This window comes from Bactrocera dorsalis, chromosome 2 (genome assembly GCF_023373825.1).
Source record: "Bactrocera dorsalis isolate Fly_Bdor chromosome 2, ASM2337382v1, whole genome shotgun sequence".
NCBI lineage: Eukaryota > Metazoa > Arthropoda > Insecta > Diptera > Tephritidae > Bactrocera > Bactrocera dorsalis.
Genome location: NC_064304.1, coordinates 9,434,921 through 9,457,933, shown reverse-complemented (window position 1 = coordinate 9,457,933; position 23,013 = coordinate 9,434,921). Strand labels below are relative to the sequence as shown.

The 23,013-nt window shown below is 37.6% G+C and overlaps 1 protein-coding gene across 2 annotated transcripts; it reads left to right on the top strand.

Moving 5' to 3' along the window:
* The first annotated feature begins 3,188 nt into the window (after positions 1-3,188).
* LOC105234146 (glutamate receptor ionotropic, kainate 2) lies at positions 3,189-22,209 on the top strand. 2 transcript variants are annotated; one of them, XM_049448463.1, is made up of 15 exons: positions 3,189-3,498; positions 5,598-5,764; positions 5,845-6,070; positions 6,142-6,332; positions 6,399-6,591; positions 8,740-8,897; positions 10,468-10,686; positions 10,966-11,172; positions 15,553-15,637; positions 16,301-16,577; positions 16,815-17,016; positions 17,097-17,319; positions 18,656-18,771; positions 18,888-19,037; positions 21,721-22,209. In XM_049448463.1, exons 1-15 carry the CDS (start codon positions 3,363-3,365, stop codon positions 21,949-21,951), a joined length of 2,781 nt encoding a protein of 926 aa, XP_049304420.1. In that variant the 5' UTR covers positions 3,189-3,362; the 3' UTR covers positions 21,952-22,209. The 2 variants fall into 2 exon arrangements, with proteins under 2 accessions (XP_049304420.1, XP_049304419.1); XM_049448462.1 differs by lacking the exon at positions 18,888-19,037 and adding an exon at positions 19,854-20,003 and having other exon boundaries at positions 3,192-3,498.
* The last annotated feature ends 804 nt before the right edge of the window (positions 22,210-23,013 follow it).

The window sequence follows — 23,013 nt, the reverse complement described above, 5'->3', positions numbered from 1 at the left end:
AACCAAAAACGTCGATTCTGGTGCGAAGAAAATCCACAAAATTCTTCATGAACAACCATTCACCTAAATTGACAGTTTGGTGTGATTTTTGGTCTGATGGAAAGATCCGTCCGCGTTTCTATCGAAATATATATGGTGACACCATTACTGTCTCTTTACTGTGCTGTTATTTTTTATAGCCGCAATTGGAAGATATTATTCTTAACAACGTCTGGTTCGAAAAAGACAAACTACGTGTCTCTCAGCACGTGCTACAACCGAGTTATTGTGAGAAAAGTTAGGTGATTCGTTTATTTCAAGAAATTGTGACATGAAATGGCTTCCAAGAAGTTGTGATTTAACACCATTAGACTTTAGATTTTTATAGGGTTATTTCAAGTCATTAGTCTTAAGTAATAAAACAGACCTTCTTGAAGCTTTAGAAGTCAATACCAGACCTGCTTTTCATAGCATACGACTTGATTTAATGGAAAAAGTACTCGAAAAGTAGGTTCATCAAAAGAAGTCGTGGATGACTTATGAAATACCCCTATATAGAAAGGTTAAAAATGATCAACTCTAAATTTCAACCTTAAATTATTAAACTACACTTTCGAAATGGTAAAACTATCTTCTTACGATATAAGAAATTTTGATTAATAACTTTTTGCGAACAATAACATGCACATATTTCTGCGTATGTTACCCTGTACAAGCAATTATGTAAGCTAAAGCTCAGTTAGCGTTGCAAGCAGCCATATTTGTTGCGCTTCTGTTTGGATATGCACTGTGATTAAAGTGAAATATTGCCATTTCCTTGCTGTCATGAGGCATGTAGCTCGCCGGATTCCGTGTTGCAACTAAGCTGAGCTGTCAAGTTATGCGCTTTACTGAAGCGCCACAAATGTTCATTTGGCAGTTTACAATTTTGCAACTTTATGGCTTTTCAGCCTTCACTAATAGAAGTTTTTCCATTGTACCGAGCGGACTTTCATTACCGTTATACTTTACAACGACTGTTATACACAGAAATAATGGTATGCGTTTTTGAATTGTATACATGCATGGAGACTAGAGTTGTTGCAGTGTTGTTGTTGTCAGCGTTGTCTTTTCATTTGCTGGATACTGGTTTTGCTAAGCGCTGCCAATACCGACTTTAATGGAATTAAATTGCCAATTACGAAGCGTGACTGCTTCAGTGGTGGCGACTGTCAGCTCGTTTAATGCTTGGAAAATGTGAACATGGCACGTAGAGCTTCCATTGATAGCAATAATTTGATGTTAGTTGGCTTAAATGATGGCTCAAAGGAGCTCAAATGCATCGCACTTAATTAATATTGACACTTTTGCCATTCAAAGTCCTTGCGGCGCATATGAGCGTGTAATGAGTGGATTAAACGCCGAACGGTATTTGTCGTTAATAACAGAAAGATAAGCTCAGGCACATTTTTGTAACCAAAATGATGCTCCAAGTACGTTCTTAAACAGAATTGTAAATTTTTCTTGATTTTGTACGATATTTTAATGAACAAAGACCTTTTATAAATTAAGAATAAAAGGTTGCTAAAATCCAATGGAGAATATTTAAAGAGTGTGTTACCATATTGAACTATCAAAATTCAGGTAATCCAAAACTGGGGAATGGATGACGCTTATTATGGTCTCAAACTGCCTTTTGCCTGGCTGTGTAATAACATTGCAGGAAGGCGTCATCCAGCGGGGTGTATTTCTCCATTCATCTTCTTCTGAACTACGTTTGCATATCCTGAGAAGGAGATGAATGGCGGAATGCAACAGTCTGTCCTAATGAGGTACCGAAGTCAAAACTAAATATGGAAAAAACGAAGAGATGAAGGCAAGCTGATACCACCGGCGAGCACGGTGATTTGATAAGCTGTGTTGCCAGCGACCACACCTCCACCACAAGGGAATTATAGTACTATCGCCATGCCTAGCGCACTTGTTATTGAAGATTTGTAAGAAAGCGCTATTAAAGAAAAATAAGAGCTTCCGCGCTTTTCTTAGTGATCAAGGGCTCCAACTTTGGCAACAAGAAAACTTTAGTTATAAGAAATCATAGCCCAAAGAATGAAACGCGATATAAGGCGGTGATCGGTACTAACGGTTGTGAATCGTATAGAAGAGCACATCGCTGAAAAGAGGCAGAGTTCGATAGAGATAAAACCTCTTAGATCGTCTCAAAAGCTTTTAAGCATAAAATTATTTTATAGGTTGGGAATATAAGATTTGTAGTGCCTAGATAGACATAAAATACTTAAAAATTTATTTGAGGTTCACAGTGTGTAACAATATTGAAAGTACTCAGTTCAGTTTGACCAAAACTTGAATTCAATAAAGACTTCAAAGAGAAGGTTGTGGAGGAGAAACTTTCCCAATTATTTCCAAACATTTTCAAATTCTTATAAGTACTTTTCTTTATAAAAAAAACTGGAATCATAACGGTTAAATTTTTTGTACGGTACGACAATCATGGAATTTGTCGTTAAAGACAACTTTGTAATCTTCAACAGAAACAGAAAATAGCTGAAGCTGGTAATGATGTTGAAGAAAATAGCAGCATCTCGAGATATCAGAAAAAGCACACTTGCCAACGAAAGCTGCTGGCTATGGATTTATGTTCAGAAGGTACTTTCAAGCAACAAAATTATCTTTTGATAAATCACTCATCACAACTGTTGTCGCAATCTATATAAGGTGTGAAGGTGTGGATATTAAAAACTTGTCGACTTCTAGTTATGATGTATCAAAGAAATATCACAAACACTTTAACGACTTCAGAAGTGGCGTAGGTGCGCTTTGAAAACCTTCATATGTTACCGACTTGCAAAAAGTCTTGATTTCACTAGAAATTTCGAATTTAAGCCAACTTGCGAAAGAAAAATATGATCGTTATTGTGAAACCGATCTCATAACTAAATCTGTCAATCTAATATTGGCTGTATATATAAACACTATAAAAATGTCAATAAAATTAAAAGGAAAGATTTGCCAAATTATTGCCGAAAAATTAAATATTATAAAATATTTTAATTATCTATAAAATCGTTTGTTTATATTAAAATATTCAAAATCACCCTGTGGTCAATTTATTAATGGCGATTTTCACTTTCACTTCTCTTTTCATTGTTCAAAATTTCTTCGCGATTTCGCGATCAGTTTAGCTCTGTTCGTTCAACTATTCGCGTGTCGCGTGCGGGAAGAAGCTCATTAAAATTTATCGAAAAAAATGTTTTCCATCTTAAATATTGCAAATAAATAAAAATTACAAATTATATGCAAACCAGCAGATAAATTTGGCTGTTAACATCAAAGTCATTTTGAAGTAAAATTGTGTAAATTTTCAAAAAGAAAAGTGACACAACATGGCCCGGCCGTACAGACAAAGTTTGCCCCAATTTACGACAACAACTCGTTGCTCACGCATAACTCTAATACTTTTGCTGGCATTAAGTTGCTTAAGTTGCTTGCAAATTGCAGCTTCACAGAAGACAAATGTCGGTGAGTTGTGTTTTTCTCTGGGAAATGTCAGGCATTTGTAAAAATATTTTTCATATGCAAATTTGGTTACGTAAAATATCTTGAAAAATCAGCGCTGCACCACTCTTGCTCGGCTCTCCGGTGCAATGCAGTTTATTTGCGCCACTATTGTGTTCCACTTAAGCAGTGCATCCAAAAAGCGCCTTGCTCTTCGCTGCAGCTCTCGAGGCACCTGGCATTTTGCGTTTGAAAACAAATAAACATATGAAAAGCCAAAAACAACAATATTTAAGAATACATGGATAGACGCCAATCTATGGATAGACGCCAAAGTACCAAAGTAGATGGCATTTGGCGCGACGCTGACGTCGTGATCGCTTTTGCATCGTTGCTCCGTCTCGCAAAAAACAAAAACAAAGTAAAAGAGGCTGATGCATTTGGCGGGTAAAGAAAATGAGTCAAAATAAACAATTCGAACACAACAAAAAGTTTGTTAAATACAAATTGATGTGTAGTCTTGAGTTGTTCACTAAGTAAGTAGTTTCGTTCCTTTTTAGAGAAATTTCAACATGAATTTTTTATTGTGTAAAAGATTTTATGAAATTATATATTCTTTATTTTGATCCAATACTTTTTGCAAAGATTCCTCGCTGATAAAATTTTTGACGCAAAAAATAAGTCCAACTGGCTTTTAACGTCCTGATTTGAGACGAAGATTCCCCACTCCAAAACTTTTTGCAGAGATCGGGAAAAGTAATAGTTCGAAAGTCAAGCAGTAAACGCTTTTAGGGAGTCATCAAACGCATTGGAGGTCTTGCATTATCCTGGTGGAACACTTCATCTTTTTGTTATTCAATTCCGGCCTCCTCTGTTTGTGTGCAACCTTTCGTTTTTGGTAACTATCAGAATTCTTTGAGGTGGGTTATCCTTTTTTTGATCTTTTGCGTCTTTCGCTCTGGTAAATAACCCACTTTTGTCTCCCACAGCAATGCGCTTCAAAAATAGATCACTTCTCATAGTGGGTAATGTGACGAAACAAAATTCCTTCTATAAGAACATGAGGAACCCATATGTCAAGGTTCCAAATTATTCCTACACATTTCATGTGCTTGTGAACGGTAAGTTATACAAATTTAATCTTTCAGCAATCTGCCAAGTGGTTATTTGACGAAGAAGAAACCTTCCAAAACATGGGGTATCCTCATGTTAGAAATTGTGGGACTGAAATTTTGCAAACTATAAATGTAGAAACAATCACTCGACCAGGCTGGAACAGTTCATAGTGGATGGTTCCTTTCCAATCCCACCAAACACTCAGCATAACCTTTCGAGGCGTCAATCCACGTCTGTTGAGCTTCACCACGCTTGAACATGATCGTGTTCGCACATTATTGTCGTATTTGATTCACTTTTCGTCTCCTGTTACTATTCGCTTAGAAATAGATTGATTTCATTTCGTTTCAGCAAAGAATCGCAGATGTTAATTCGGTCTATTAAATTTTTCACAGACAATTCATGTGGTACCCGAACATCGAGCTTCTTTTTTTTAGTGAGCCTTTTTTAAATGGTTCAAAAACGTTTGATGATGAATGTTAAGTTCCATAGCGATGCCATGGCTGTTTATGTGACAGTTCTGGTAAATCTTTTCCAACGTCTCCGTAAACTTCACAAATTTCATTGGTGACTTGCTTGGCATACTTCCCTTTTTATACAAAAATTTAAAAGTATAGCAAATTTCTTAATTATTTTCACTCATTTTTGAACACCTGTAATTTTTTTCTACTTTTCCGAATTTAATGAAGTTTAAAACCTCACCTTGTGATTTGTGGCACTGAAGATATACGACTATAACGACTTCTATTGACAAAATATGAAAAGACTCTTTCAACTACCAATTAAATCTAATTTTGAACATCGATTTTGAAGGCTAACTTCGAAAAATGAAGAAATTACATTTTTACTTTTGACTTAATGTCTCGATAAACATTGAACCAATATTCAGCCGAGTGTTGCATAGTGTAGTGATGGATGAAACTTTAAAGATCAAACTTTTTTTCAGTTCATTTACCTTTTTTACTAAGACATTTACTTTCTATACTTACACCCACAATCTCTTACAGGACTCATCTATGAAAGCGACAACCCCGATATGGAGAAAATATTTCAAATAGCTATTGACAAAGCGAACGAAGAGAGCGGTGGAGCGCTTGAACTGCACGGCATCGCTGTGGCCATTGAACCTGGCAATGCCTTCGAAACATCAAAGAAACTCTGCAAAATGTTGCGGGTAAGCACAGTTACGCTATAAGTATAGTATGTATGTATGTAATTGCTGCTTTTCTGCACTAAATTTTCATTGATGTACAGCAAAATCTGGTGGCCGTATTTGGGCCCACCACAGATCTGGCCGCAAAGCACGCGATGAGCATTTGCGATGCCAAAGAGCTGCCATTCATCGATACACGCTGGGATTTTGCTGTGCAAATGCCAACCGTTAATTTGTATCCGCACGCCTCACAGCTGGCGGTGGCGCTGAAAGACTTGGTGGTGGCGCTGGAATGGACCGATACCTTCACAATCATCTATGAAACGGGTATGTAGCCAGCAAAGGCGATGACATTGAAAGCTGTAACGTGATTGAATTTCGTAAATATACGCCAACAGGTGAATTTCTGCCGACGGTAAACCAATTACTGGAAATGTACGGCACTATGGGGCCTACAATTACCGTGCGCCGCTATGAGCTTGACTTGAATGGCGATTACCGCAATGTGCTGCGACGCATTAAAAATTCTGGTGATTACTCTTTTGTCGTGGTGGGCTCGATGGCTACGCTGCCGGAATTCTTTAAACAGGTGAGCTTTGTATTTTGAAAATAAGCTTTAGTTTTTTCCTTAATAATTTGACGATTTTTTTGTCAGGCGCAACAAGTTGGTCTCATGACTGATGACTATCGTTACATTGTCGGCAATTTAGACTTCCAAACCATGGATTTGGAGCCGTTCCAACATGGTGACACCAACATAACTGGCATACGCTTGGTCTCGCCGGATGAGAAGCTCGTGCAGGACCTTGCCAAAACCTTATACGAAACGGAAGAGCCTTTTCAAAATGGTAAGGAAATGATTTGTCTGGAAATGTTCAGAAGTAGCCATGCTTAAACTAAATGTGTTATACCCATCTAAATCCATAAATTGTCTTATCGGATGTGTCAAAATGCTTGAATAATGCGTTTAGTTTTTTCTGCTTGGGTTTCATTTCTTTATGATGTCGCATTCCACAGAAAATGGTGTGATTGATTAGCATAAAGCTGAAAGATTTTATTTTCGTCGTCTTTTGGAGTTCTAATAACTACATGATCTCAATCAAATCAACTAGAGAGGCGCTGAGACTAATTACGAACACTTTCACATTGTTCCAGCGCAATCCAAACGAGTTTCTGCTTCGTTTCGCGACCTTTGATTATATATGAAGCCAGTGATACACTATAGATATCAAGGAACTTTCAAAATAGTGCACATTATCAGGGAACGCTTTCCGAAGAACGAGAAGACAGTCCTACCAGCTGGAATGCTAAAGACCACCAATTTCTGGGATTCGCAAGATGTGATCTCGACTATCTGGGGAGAAGAAAAACAGTCACAGAGCTCTACCACGCCTAAAGTGTCTTATTTGGTGAATAAAAAAAGCCTTTTTGCGCAATGGCAGCGCACCAACTTACATGTTCTCTCCAAACTAGTTGATTGGACTACGAATTTCCACCGAAACTACCATATTTTGTCTGTTCTAACTACAGTCTGGTCTATGTTGTTGGAACGGACTTAGATTTTTATCATACCAAGAACTGTCAAACCGGCAGTGTTTGTCCAAGTTACTTCAGGACTGTTTTCAGTCGCTACAATAACAACCCACTTCTCCTCATTCACTACACTCTCTCCCGTTTTGGTCCCAGGCGATTTCCTGTTGCTTCGAAACTTGGAAAACGGGGCTGGAATGATTGAAATATGAAGCAAAGGAGGTGATTACCGCTGTCACGGAAACATATTTGTAGAGCTCCAGAAAACATATTTTTTAGCAGAGTATTTGAAGAATCGCAGAGTCAAGATCATAGAACCAAAAAGGAGGAGTAAATCGTTATTTCTTTAAAATTTTCATCTGTATTCTCTTTTGTAGCCTAACTACTATTCCGATCTTCTTCCTCTTTAATGGCACAGACAGCGTTCTTCATTTTCGCTGTTTGGCGCCAATTGGAGATCCTTCTTTACTTGCTCTTTCCGGTTCACGGAGTGGAAGTTTTCCTTTTCCTCTGCTTCCCCCGGCGGGTACTGCGTCGAATACTTTCAGAGTTGGAATGTTTTCATCAATTCGGACGACATGACCTATTCAGCGTAGCAGCCGTATCTTAATTTGCTGAACTATGGCAATGTCGTCGTATATCTCTTACAGCCCATCGCTCTATCAACTGCGGTATTCGCCGTTGCCAGTGAACAAAGGACCATACACCTTCCGCAAAACCTTCCTCTCGAAAACTTTTCTAATCGCCCTCCTATAATCAGATATTTTCGAGATCTCTTGACCTTGTACTACAAATTTCTAGAACAACTTTCAGTTTATTTTAAGGTATTTAAAAAGCCAAATTCATTTCTCCTGGAATACGCCCTACTAAAATTCACAAATACGTATTTATACTACCACATTTGCATAATTCATTCTTCGTGATGTTATCTCACAAATTTGTGAATTTCGCACAGCCGGAAGGAAAATCTATGATAAATGATGCTCAACTTTTGACACACGATTCCACAACCACACACACGCATATACAAATATATATACGAGTTTGCATAAACATACAAAAAGTCAATCGCATATATGTAATTCGTAAAGTCCAAAGTAAAGAAGGAGTGTGGAGGGGCCATAGAAAAGTACACTTACTTTATTTATGATTATTTAATTATGTGTCACCGCTGCTGCCACCATTATTAGATGTGCTCTAGCACTTTGACCGCAATAAGTGGCGCACTTAGGAGTGATATCAAAATTCCTCTTTCACGTAACACTTGAAATCACACACATACATATTTACATATGCGTATACATTAACAACACACACATATCGAATATATTGCCAACAAATGTAAACATTACAAATACATATACACAATTCCCACTTTGTTGCAGCCATACTCAACTATATTTATCCATTATATGTCTATATGTCGATATATTAAACTTGTATCTCTATGTCACTTATATTTGCAGTGTCGTGTCCTTTGACCACCAGCATGGCATTGGTGTACGACGGTGTTCAGTTGCTGGCTGAGACATTCAAACATGTTATGTTCCGTGCGGTGCCATTAAATTGTAACGATGCCAGCTCATGGGATAAGGGATACACGCTCGTCAACTACATGAAATCGGTGAGTTAATGGAGTGACAACTACTAACACGCACACACACCCTCATACATGCACATGTATACATATACAACAACACATTTACGATTACTCGAGCACATGAGAAGTGTGTGTTCATCTTAAGCCTGAATTGGCTCAGCATAACACTCTGCTGCTTGTAAGGGTGATTTTTTTTGAGGTTAGGATTTTCATGCATTAGTATTTGACAGATCACGTGGGATTTCAGACATGGTGTCAAAGAGAAAGATGCTCAGTATGCTTTGACATTTCATCATGAATAGACTTACTAACGAGCAACGCTTGCAAATCATTGAATTTTATTACCAAAATCAGTGTTCGGTTCGAAATGTGTTTCGCGCTTTACGTCCGATTTATGGTTATTTCAGCGATGAGGCTCATTTCTGGTTGAATGGCTACGTAAATAAGCAAAATTGCCGCATTTGGGGTGAAGAGCAACCAGAAGCCGTTCAAGAACTGTCCATGCATCCCGAAAAATGCACTGTTTGGTGTGGTTTGTACGCTGGTGGAATCATTGGACCGTATTTTTTCAAAGATGCTGTTGGACGCAACGTTACGGTGAATGGCGATCGCTATCGTTCGATGCTAACAAACTTTTTGTTGCCAAAAATGGAAGAACTGAACTTGGTTGACATGTGGTTTCAACAAGATGGCGCTACATGCCACACAGCTCGCGATTCTATGGCCATTTTGAGGGAAAACTTCGGACAACAATTCATCTCAAGAAATGGACCCGTAAGTTGGCCACCAAGATCATGCGATTTAACGCCTTTAGACTATTTTTTGTGGGGCTACGTCAAGTCTAAAGTCTACAGAAATAAGCCAGCAACTATTCCAGCTTTGGAAGACAACATTTCCGAAGAAATTCGGGCTATTCCGGCCGAAATGCTCGAAAAAGTTGCCCAAAATTGGACTTTCCGAATGGACCACCTAAGACGCAGCCGCGGTCAACATTTAAATGAAATTATCTTCAAAAAGTAAATGTCATGAACCAATCTAACGTTTCAAATAAAGAACCGATGAGATTTTGCAAATTTTATGCGTTTTTTTTTTTAAAAAAAGTTATCAAGCTCTTAAAAAATCACCCTTTAGTATCCAGAACGAAGCTGCGCAAGGGTCACTCTCAATTCTCGCGGCAACTCGAGCTCTTCGTGTGCAATGGGTGGTGTTTTGACTCCAATTACGCCATTCACTGAGAGGGAGTCGGTGAAGGTGCTTATGGTTCCACTATACTTGTAAATGACAGTCAGTGAAAATGTAAAGTTAGTTTCGTCCGAATTCTTCTCGGTATATTGTCTTATGTTGTCGACGTAGTTGGGGAAGTTGCTCCTAGGAGACGGTTCACTTACTAATTCACGAACATACATACATACATATAAAAATGTCGAAATGAACTTCCATTACCGAATCATGAACATAACAAGTTTATTTTCGAACTCTCCACTATCAGAAACTATTTTCATTGCCACAGCTACCTTTCCTTTTTTTATATACATAAATGTGTTTATATACACTTGTAAGCGCTTTAACGCTCACATTTTTTATACACTTTCAGCTGAGCTTAACTGGACTCACCGGTGAAGTAAAATTCGACTACGAAGGTTTGCGCACCGAATTCGTGCTGGACGTTATTGAGTTGACCATGTCGGGTATGCAGAAAATAGGCGAATGGAAGACGGAGGGCGGTTTCTTCGCTAATCGACCGCCGCCTAAGATAGTGGAGGTGGATCAGCGTTCGTTGGTGAATAAGAGCTTCGTGGTTATCACAGCGATAGTAAGTGTTGCTTTCACAAGTTCACTTAGCACAAGCATAGCAGACACACACATACTAACTTCACTATACACGAACACGTGTATGTCTGCTTAACTGTTGAACACGATGATTACTTTTCGGTTGGTAGCTTAAGTTGCCTGGCAACTGGCTTAGTTAAAGTTGCAGCTTTTCACATTTTGCCTTTCAAATTATTTTCTTTTATTATTTACCTTTTTTCTTATGGATAACTGTATATATTAATTCCCATTAAATTTGTTATTTTCGTTTCTCTGCACTCAGAGCGAACCGTACGGCATGCTGAAGGAGACCCCTGCTAAACTGGAAGGCAATGATCAATTCGAAGGCTTTGGCATTGAGTTAATCGAGGAGCTGGGCAAGAAATTGGGTTTCACCTATACTTTCCGTCTGCAAGTGGACAACAAATACGGTTCGTTCAATCCGAAAACGGGCAAATATGACGGCATGATGCTGGAAATAATCGAAGGAGTGAGTAGCCGTTGACACACGCTGAGGCAATCGTCCGTCTGATATATTGCATGTGATTTTATTTCATAATTTTTTTATTTTTTTCGTCTTTCCTGTCAATCGCCGCTGACGAGTTGAGCGCATTTATTTAAGTAATATCCGCACCGTTATTTGGCTGCATATTTATTTGAGCATACATACATACATATATCTGTATATAAAACTCACCAACAAATTGATGCGATTTATATGATTTATTGCGTGTGTATTGGTTTGAAAGCCGGCAGCTTACGGGCATAAATAACAAAAATTTATATCAATAAGTCTTCGCCTTAACTTTGTGGGCATAAAGCATATTTTGACCGTGATTTCAAGGGACCCATTTGTGTGTGGCTGATATTGAAAATATTTTAATGAGCAGATAAAGTTATCAATTCCTCTTTGGGAAATCAAATGACCGCCATTAACATAAATGGGTTCCGTTCATTCAAAATCATATACAGCAGTATACATATATATAAATCTTGCCACATTTCCCAGCGCTTACCGAGTAAGTCATTCAAATGGTGCGGCTTTTGTCAAGCTGAGTAAGTAAATACATACATGCGTATTTGTCTTATATACACATATATATGACTACACCGCTGTGTTTGTATTAACTTGTATAGAATTAAGACCCAGTAGGAAAATCTGCAGGTTCTGCAGCCACAGTTTCTAAAAACTTACGAATGAGGCTAGGCCCGTCTAAAGTGCTTAAAAGAGTCCCGACATTGGCAATAATTTTTGAAGTGAAGAAAATTAAATTTAGTTTTTTTGGAAATTTCTTTAAATTTTCTTACAAAATAGTGGTCAATCTTCGGTGTCAGATTTTTATGGGGTTAGGGGTAGTTAGAATTTTCAAAACAATAATTTTTTTGCATTTTCGTTAAGTGTAATATCTTAGAAATATTCTCTGAAATTTTCACGTTGTTCCGATAATTCGTTTTTGAGTTATTCTACAAATAAGAAAGAGAGCTCGGGCACTTTACAGTGCTAGTGTGAAACTTTAAATGCGCTTTTCTCAAAACTATGTTTTTTGAATCGGTGACAACTGTAACTCGAAAACTACCCAGTAGATTTTAATGAAACAGCTTTTAGAATACATAATAACCTCGGGCTTATCGAAGGATTTTTATTTTTTCGAAAATTTCGATTTTTTAAGACCAATTAACTGTTGATTTTTTCGCTAAAATTTAGAAAAAAATTTCCTAGGGCCGCCATTTTGTTAATTTTTGGAAACAAATCCTTCGATCAAGCCCAGGATTATCTACTTATAAAACTAATTTTTTTGTCCGATAGTTCTTAGATGAATCTCCAAGGACTTATGCTTGTCACCGCAAGTACCTTTTGTTTTAAACAGGGTCAACACAAACAACTATAACTTCGGAAATAATTTTCTTTTTTTTTAAATTTTCGTGACTTCAAGTCAACACATCCTATAATAATGCCATATTACTACTTTTGTAAAATAACACGATTTAATAGCAAAAAAAAAATACTGAAAACTCTAATTTTTTCGTGCCTCTGATTACCCCTAACCCCTTAAAGCGCGCCCCTATGGCGAAGCTGAGAATTCAAATTATTCGAAACCAAAAGGGAAACATAATCTTAGTCTATAATTTCCAGAAAAACGTGTTAAAAGTTCAACTTGCTGGGCTTATGAACACGAGTCCTTTGTTATTGCAGGGGATGGAAGAGCGAACATTTTTTTTTATTTTTATTTTTTTCTGAAACAGCTCAATAGACATATAGGAAATAGGTCATCCAGCCCTTTTTAAATGTCCTTCACTTGATCGAAAAGTCAAAGCATCCTCTCGATGATTGTATTAATTGCATGAGACGCCTCATATCTTCTCTGGTTTTATCATACTTTCAACATTCAAATGGCCGCTTGATAATAAGGCACACCATATTAATGAGTAGAATTTCCTGCGGGGTATATTCTATAGTACGTGTACTGTTATAAATATATGTATGGTACGTGCCTGGCCCAAAATGTTGCTTGTTTGGTCAGCAAATCTTCTCTTATACAAGTATTCCATCAACATAATACTTCGTCTCCGCATTTCACTATGCAACTCTGCGTAATTAATTCAACCACAATTGCGGTTGGCATTTATTTTCATTGTATTACCGAGATATTTAGTAAATGATGAATAGCTCATCCCCATAAATAACCAAATTTGTGTAGATACAGCATTCAGTGTTGGTAAGAGGTAACCAAGTAAACCAAATTCTGCCAAATACTCTACTTATACTTTCATACAAGTATATACATACAGACGTTGACAGCTAATTAGAAACGCTTCCTTTTTTGTAGGTGGCTAATGAGTATACATAATGGTAACAAATTTTGATATACCATTATTTATATTGCTAAATGTTTTGCATTGTTCGTTACTCTATTTACTACTAAATTCACTTTGTTTTGTAGTTTTGACGCTAAAATTCTTTTTTTTTCCAAATAGTTTTAATTTCTATTAATAATATTATTGATTTCTGGTAAGAGTGTGTTTCAAAGTAGTAGTTTTAAAAATATTAAAATGTATTAATCAAGTTTTTTAATGAGTAAAAGCTCCCCGCCCAACTTAGTTACATTTTAGACCTTCGTCAGTCTGGAAAGACGTACAAACAAATTTCGAATCAGGTCCAATACTCAAAAGAAATTGTTTTCAATGCCCCTAACCATATACAGAATTTTAAAACTATTTTCAATATTGCACGCAAAGAAAAAACCCGAAAAACTTCAACAGAAATATACCGCAGTATTACTATTATCTCCCGAGGAGACCCAAAAAAAGACATCCACTGACATTCTACATAAAAATCAAGACGAATATAATGTGCAAATATCCAAGAAAACAATTGCCCGGCGTTTAGTCGAATTTGGATTTCACAGCCGAACAGCACCCATGAAACCACTTCTAACTAAAATTCAAAGGAAAGAATGTGTTGACTTATTGATCTTGGACAACAAATAAATGGAAGGAAGTTGTTTGGAGCGATGAAACAGAATAAATCGCATAGATCCTGATGGTCGAAGGTATGTTTGCCGACCAATCTATTAAGAATTTGATCCTCACTATGTTTCACGCGTAGTGGGACATGGTGGAAGATCAATCATGGTGTGGGAATTTTTTTCTTCGGATGGTGTAGGTCCACTCAATATGATTGATGGAATTTTAAAAGGGAGAAATACGTCAATATCCTAAAAAATGTCATTCACACAAAAGTTTTTTGTTGAAAATTCCATGAATGTTTTGGAATGGCCTGAAGAGAACCCATCTGGGTTGATGTCAAAATAGCTGTAGGTATCAAAAATATCACAAATATTGATGACCATTTTGATGAAATTAGGACGGCATGGCAAGCACCACTAGTGGTGTACTGTCAGAGTCTTATAAAGTCAATTCGCAATGGATGTCAAGCCGTATTAAATTCAAAGGGTTAAGCAACAAAATACTAACTGAAAGTAAGCAATATTTTAAATAGCAGTATTTTTTGCTGATAAACAATTTTCGTTTATAATTATTTAGTTGTCGCACTCAAATCGTTGATTTCACACATTTTTATTAAAGTCTTCAAAAAAAAAGGAGTTTTAAATAAAATTTTTATTATTAGAGTTTAAGTATAACGTAAGTTTCAATAAAATGAGTGAAAAAACGGTAAAAATAAGTGATTTATTCGAAAATAATTTCATTTACTTCAAAATAAGTCGCGTTTCTAATTAGCTGTCAACGGCTGTATTTCAGAAAGAACAGTTTTTTTATCAGAGTAGTGCCAGAGGATGATAAAATAGAAGAAGAAGATAGATTGCACAATTAGAATAAAAAGTTACAAGGTAAAATTTCCCCGAAGAATAATGTGGGGTTTGTGAACTGATTTAGGTTAAAGGTAAATCATATCTCTGATGATATTTTTTCAACTCCATAGTCTATAACTTTTCTCATTCAGTTGGATAATTTTATTGCTTTTACTTAATTTTTGTAATGCTTCGGATTAGTTTCGTGTATCACTGCCTTCCTACGAATGAAGAGGTCTAACTATTCAAAGTAGCCGCCAAAGGATTTATTGATTGAATTCATAACAAAAATTGTTATCTGGGAATATCATATACCTACAATAATAGTATACCTACATACGCCTTGGAAGTGACGCAAATTACTTACATTACTTATGTACCTACACAAACCATATATTTATATACTCGGCTTACCAATGTCCAATCCCTTCCAAATAAATTGTAAATCCTAAATAATCAAGTAAAACAATTCAAATACTTATTATATACTTATGTGTATGTATTATACGATATTTCTCTAAAGCTTGAAACTTTCTCATTTATTTATTTTTTCATATTAGCGAGCTGACATGGGCATCACCGACTTGACCATGACATCCATACGTGAGGAAGGAGTAGATTTCACTATACCGTTTATGAACTTAGGTGATTTAAGAAAAGCTTAATCCTACAGTCAATCAGTCATAAAGCATTAAGTCGTGCACATTAATTATCATAAACACTGCCTTAAAAATATAATTTGTGACAAAAAAGTATCTGAAAAAAGTAATGTTTCCAGGGTAAATGTTATTAAATTTCCGGGTTAGTGATGTTTAAAAAAATGTGTTTTGCTAAGTTGGTTTTTGCTCGACTCGTCCCGATAAAGCCGATTTTTTCAAAATTATTGCCGTAAACAGGTCTCTGGCCATTCTCACTCTGTGGAATCCTTTTTCTGTCATTCGAAAAGATGAAACAAAATTCGTTAAAGGCCATTGAAAAAAGTGCTGATAGAAAGTGTTTCGAGGTATAAGATGTAATAGGTGGGGATTACGTTGAAATACTGACGATTAATTAAATAGTTTGCATTTTATTTACATTATTTAGTAGAATTATGGTAAATCTGAGCACATTTCGACTCCATTTTACGTAACGGTATCACGGTGTACCAACATCTTCATACAAGCATAAGCGCATGCTGGTTGAAAAAGTTGAACCAGCTTATTTTCAAAAAAATCATATTGCATATGCTGGAAACGAACACAAATTGCGTCCTTGAACTCAACAATTCATCTCTTTCCTCATCTAACACTACATTTTCTTGCCCAACAGGTATTGCCATTTTATTTCGCAAACCGATGAAGGAGCCACCGAAACTCTTCTCATTCATGTCACCATTTTCGGGCACTGTTTGGATGTGGTTGGGCATCGCCTACATGAGTGTCTCACTCACGCTCTTCATTTTGGGACGCATCTCACCGACCGAATGGGATAATCCGTATCCTTGCATTGAAGAGCCCACCGAATTGGAGAACCAATTTAGTTTCCCTAATTGCTTGTGGTTCTCCATCGGTGCACTGTTGCAACAGGGCTCTGAATTAGCGCCAAAGTGAGTATACGTCTAACGGCTACTTGTATGTTCGACTTAGTATGTAAGTAAGCATGTAGATAAGTGAGCGTTGAGCACACTTACAGGTATGCTCTATATACAAGTAGATTTATACAGATGGCACGTTGAGCCACCACAAGCACACAACCACATTTGCATATTTGCACATTGCCGCTTTTCGCTTTCACCAAAGCGTCGGTGTACTTTTGCCGTCAAAGAAATTAATTTCGTTTCCAGAGCATACTCAACGCGCACTGTGGCCTCAATTTGGTGGTTTTTCACGTTGATTTTGGTCTCTTCGTACACCGCAAATTTGGCTGCTTTCCTGACGATAGAATCGCTCAGCAGCCCCATTGAGAATGCCGAGGACTTGGCCAACAACAAGGGTGGCGTTAAATATGGCGCCAAAGTGGGTGGCAGCACGTTCACGTTCTTTCAGGTGAGCTTCATTTAGTGTTTGTATGTGTGCGTATGTGTGTGTCTAACGTTAATGCGTGTTGCACATATTTACTGCTATAGGATGCTAAGTATCCAACGTATCAGAAAATGTATGAATTTATGCGCGACCATCCGGAATATATGACCTCAACCAATGCGGAAGGAGTGGATCGTGTGGAAAATGAGAATTACGCATTTCTAATGGAGTCAACCACCATTGAATATATCACCGAGCGCCGTTGCAGTTTGACACAAGTCGGTTCACTGCTCGATGAGAAGGGTTATGGCATTGCAATGCGAAAGAGTAAGTAATGAAATGGAACTTAAGGTTGAAAACAAAAAAAAAAAAAACAAAATACCATAAATTAAATATTGTTTGAGAGACTTATGGAGGAACTAAGTAAAGTATAATTCGAGTTTGTTACTTCAAAATAAAAGAAGTTAATGTCAAGGACTGAATTTGGGAGTTACACAAATTAATCAGCTTACTAAAACAGTCTTCTTCGCTTCGCCAAGCGTTAGAGAGGAGTGAATTGATCGCCCTATTTTAGCTTACTTACAGATTGGTGGTATTGAGAAGGACTCATCGAACGTCCTTGGATTTATGCTTTCGAAGATAGACTTGGGAGCGGTGCAACTTTGGTATAAAGAAGGGGGTTAATCTAGATGACTATATTTGATGCAGGGATGAAGTTTTGAATTGGGGTACAGCAAATACGATAGAGTGGCTCGATTTGGTGGAAGAATACTTCTCTCCGCAGCTGAAAACAATTTCGAAGCTTGGTGCATGCTGCTTGGATGTCTTCTCAAAATGCTTGCCTTTCATCGGCCTTTTCAAGCAACGAAACAAAAAAGTTCCGGAGCTACAACTGAGTTGTAGGACGGCGGTAGAAGAAAGGTATGAGCCGGAGCGTTGTCGGTGTTCAACATCCAATCGGCTGCGATGTCTTGTCGGACCCGATTCACCCTTCGTTTAAGTCTCTGAGGACTTCTTTGTAAAACTTGGCGTTGACGGTATGTCCATGAGGAACAAATTGATGGTGGACGATGACTTTGATGCCAAAAAAGGCACTGAGCTACACTTTGGATTTGCTCATTGTTCCCTTTTTTGGGCAAGGAGACCTCGGCGTGTGCAACTCGAAAGATTGCCTCTTTGTCTCGGGATCATACTCAAAGTTCCATGACTCGTCACCTAACCCTGATCATATCAAACGACTCTGTAGCAGATTCGAATTTCGGTGGTAAATTTTAATAATTTTGACTCGTTCTTGGATCGTATATTTCCGCGAGATGAAATGGCAAACCTTATTGAAGAGAAATATCAAAAGAGCGGGAAAAATATGACGTGGTTTGCTGTTCCTATTTGTCTACTTTTGTACTGGCCCTATTGAATAACCCGTTAATATCTAGGGTTAAAAAGTTTCCTGAGATGATAACTGATAATAGCAGCGCAAAATCTACTCTTCTCTTCGGATTATAACACATTGAGAACTAATTTTTAAGCTTCAAAACTAAGTGCTTAAAATTCGGAAAAAATCTCAGACCTTTATTATTTCAGATTCAGTAATATTTTATAATTTAAACTAAGCGAAAAAAGATAAAAACAAATACTTTCCAAAAAATCTTGCAACACATTACAGATTGGCCCTACCGTGATATGCTCAGTCAGGCTGTGCTGGAATTGCAGGAGCAAGGCGTCCTTACCAAAATGAAAACGAAATGGTGGAAGGAGAAACGTGGTGGTGGTGCATGTTCGGTAAGTGTTCAGTTACCAAACTAATAAAGTGCCAGCTAAAATAAACTACGGAAAATAACCAAATATTGTGGCAAGCAAAATAAAAAGGCAATGCTAAAATGCTATTATTTCCGAAGGATACCAGCAGTGAGGGTGGCGCAGTGGCCTTAGAGCTAAGCAACTTAGGTGGCGTTTACTTGGTGTTGATTGTAGGCTCTTGCTTTGGTGTGTTGGTGGCATTCCTTGAAATGGTATTGGGTGTGAAGGAACGCTCCGATGAGAATAAGGTAGACAGACCGAAGAAAGCAGAAAATCAATATTTGAGAATTTATTATAAATATGCGCCAATGCTTTCAAGTCCTCCAAACAGCATTTACATACACTACATAGATGGATGAACACAAAGCAAGCATTTTCTCAGAGTTATTTGCATAGTGCTGTTTTAAGTAGCGTTCAAAGCTTCCACACTGCTCGTAGTAGATGTAGTTTGTAGTAAGTTTGTTGGTGTGGACCAGGCACAGCTTGTAGTGTGTTTTACTCCAAGCTCTTGAAACAAAATCTGTTTTATAGCATTTTTAGTCTTTATTTATTATTTTACTATATTTTGTTTATTTTTTGTTTCACTCCACTTTGCACACTCTCATATTTCAATTTAAGTTTACTTTCGTTTTTCCACCATTTATTTACTGCTTTCTCCAATGCATTCTGGCGAAATTCGTTGAAAACAAATACGAACCATCAAACGATTTCCACTTCAATACAATTGATGTATCGAAATGTAATATAAATCCACAACATCAACAACGTTACCGAAAACGGCACGCTTCCATTTTTCCTCTTTCGCTATGCCGTGGACACTCGATACGCACTCTCTGCTTGCGTTTACCCAACACCAATCTGCATACAAACATATGTACACACCGCAACAACCTTGTCTTGCCCGCCTACCATCGTCGCTATGCGTTCGTCATCATGCATCCGTCCATGCAAACGCCGTCACTGAACCGTGCAACTAAATAATCAACCAACCAACCTGAACAACAACCAACAACAAACCAACAAATCGAACACGCGCCCACTTGGCGTTTTGCGTGCGTTTGCAGCAAGAGGGCGAGAATGACGGCGCCGAGGAGTTGGGTATCGCCAATTTGGGTGGCGTGTTTTTTGTTTTATGTGTTGGCAGTGTATTTGCCAGCGTCTGGGGTCTGTTGGAGTGGCTTCGTCATGTTTACGGAACAGCGCGTCGCAACAAGGTACACGTGTGGCCATATCTATACCTGGTATATGAGTAACGTAAGGTTGCTTGAAAAGACTTCGATTTGTGTTTCCTACTAATTCTTCGGATTAGCGCAGGCTGTCTGCATTTTGTATACTCTCTGCTTAGTGTTAATAAACAAGGCTAATTAAGTTGAATGGAGTTTTATGCTTTAGCAACATGTTGCACAAGAGTATAAAAGTTTCGTTTCCCTAACGGTTGCTTGTGGGGCTTAAATTAAACTTCATGTCTAGACTTATATACAAAAGTATATAATAAAGTGTTTATAATTGATTTGGCGGCCAGCTGGCAGGACACTTTTCTTAACGGACAGAATCGGACCATTACCACGCCCAAACTCAAAATATATTTAAACTAAACTAAGTCCGTGCGGTATGAAAATAGTCTAGTCGGATTTTACAGATGTTGAGGTTTACGGTCCCTTTAGTCAGAAAGTATTAAGATCTTATAGTGCCAAAGATGGATGAAATTAGTCCAGAGTACCTATATACGGAATATTTTTGTTTTCTTTTGATTGATTTTAGAGGGTGACTCGCTCGAGCATTTCGACTAATAACGTGATGTTTTGCTTTAAGGCCGGAATCGAAGCGGGATTATCCTTATAGACTTTAGAGTTTACATATCTCCACAGGAAAATCTAACGGTGTGATTTCACACGATCAATCGACGGGCCTAAAACTCATCAAATTGTCAGTTATCATGGCGTTATAATGGTCACCATTGACAGTTACGCTACCGATGATTTCACTATCCCTCAAACCTTACAAAACCGTTACTTTTTTGAATGGAATGATAGCTCTTGAATCTTTTCAGTTTGCTCTTTGTTCCAATTGCGGCAATTTTGTGTGTTTACATACCCGTTGAGCTGGAAATAAGCCTCATCGCTGAACAAAGTTTGGCTCGAAAACGTCGGATCTTCTCGAAACTTTTCTAGAGCCCATGAATTCTGGGTCTCAATATGGGTGATGGTTTTGTGAATAGTACGGGTACGTTCAGTAGGTCCATTATGTTGTCCATACGTTGAGCGGAGCCCGCGAGACAGCTTGATTTGTCTCACGCGAGATCTGTTAAAAAAAGGAAGTCTGTATATCGACAACTATTGAGATATCGATTTAAAGGGAATAACGAAAAATCTAATTTTATTCGTTCCCTAGGTCTTGCTGCCCCTTAGTAGCGGCGAAAGTGTAACACTTCGAACTTTTATAGAATTGTCTTTCAGATCTATTATAAAGTGTGGATAAGGATTTTGGCTAAACTTCTCAAGCAACCACCATGCATGCATTTATGTGTGGTCACTTGTCGTATTAATGGCAACTTTGGTGAAGTAAAATAATAATTTTTCGTGCTTTTTTGTCGTCGATGGTGTATTCTTTAAATTTGTTTATCTATTATACTTTGCAATGCAGGTTTACTTAACAGTTAAGTCCGTGTATTTGTAAGTAAATAAATAAATTTAGCATGGCACCATATATTCACATGCATTTCAGCCTAAAGACCCCGCTTTCACTACCACTCTACCACACTCACACACGCACTCACTCAGTCTCGCTCTAAGCACACGACCCCTCCTCGCTTTGCTTGCACTCACCGAATATGTGTATATGTGTATATATATTTGTGCTTATATATTGTATGATGTATTAGACATAATTTCTTTCATTTATTTCCTTCCGTCGGCCTTACTACGCGCACAGGTGTCCTTCAAGACCGAACTCATCGAGGAGTTCCGCTTCGTTATGCAATGCTCCGGTAACACAAGACCCGTAAAATATCCAAAGAATTCGAGTCGCAGCCGCAGCCGCAGCTCTCGTTCCCGTTCACATTCTCGTTCCAGTTCGAAGAGTTCTACATTGTCCGTGGATTCTTTGCCGATGGATGAGAGTAAATTACATCACATTAGCGAGCACACCAAGCACGCCAAGTAAGTGCACGGTGCACGGAAGGAGACTAAAGTGAAAGTTTTAGCGTCGTGTCTTTAAATGACTTGTTGGATTTTTATTCTTATTCGTATTTTACCGTTAAGTATGCCGTTTATTGTATTCGTTGCGCGGCATTTACTTTAAGCTGCTGTGCTATAATATCACTTTAAGGAAGAGAGTTTGTTACCGTTATTATTCACTTGTATGTTTTTTTAAGAATAAATTAAAGCGATGGCTGAGTAAAAACTCAGTTAAAAATTCAAATCCGGATTGAGTTTTAAATTGTTTGTATAGCTAGTAATCATCAACTTAACTCAATTGAAAGTTCTTGGCTAGCTCTCAGCTACTCGAAAAATTATACTTTTTATAAAAAGCAACGCGAAGTGATTCAAGAGCTGCCATTTCATCCAGAAAAAGCAACGTTTTGGTGTGGTTTGTAGGCCGGTGGAATCAACGGTCCATATTTCTTCAAATATTGTGGGTTGCCTGATATTGAACTCGTGATGTATTGTTTCAACAAGAAGGCGCCACTTTCCACATATCACATTAATCAATGGTTTTATTGAGAGAGCATTTCGGTGTACAGATAATTTCACGTTTTGGGCCGCTCGATTAGCCACCAAAATTTTGTGATATCACACCATTAGACATTTTCGACTCGAGCGCCAACGTGTCATCGAAAATTGGACTCAACGGATGGACCATCTGAGATGTAGCCGCTGCCAACATTTGAAAGAGATAATCTTCAAAAAATAAATGCCAAAGAATGTTCTTTCGAATAATAATAAACATTCCCCATTAAATTGGAACTTTTTATGTTTTTCTTAAAAAAAAGTAGGAAACTTCGAAATTAATCACTTTTTACATGGGTAAGACATTTTCCACATTTAAATGATCGCATTCCTTCCTTACGCTGATACTAACGAATGACCTGTCTGATAAGGAGAATTGAAAACGTTTAAAGATTTCAAAATATTATTTTTGCCAAATTTGATAAATTCCACATATTTTCTTGCTTTTGAGATACTCTGTATTGTGACAATTACTAATTTTTTTCCAGAGATGTCG

Coding starts and splice junctions, on each gene's coding strand:
- LOC105234146 (XM_049448463.1), top strand. CDS start 3,363: ATGGCCCGGCCGTACAGACAAAGTTTGCCCCAATTTACGACAACAACT. Junction 10,687..10,965: donor TCGTGGTTATCACAGCGATA/GTAAGTGTTGCT, acceptor CTCTGCACTCAG/AGCGAACCGTACGGCATGCT. Junction 17,017..17,096: donor GCACGTTCACGTTCTTTCAG/GTGAGCTTCATT, acceptor TTACTGCTATAG/GATGCTAAGTATCCAACGTA.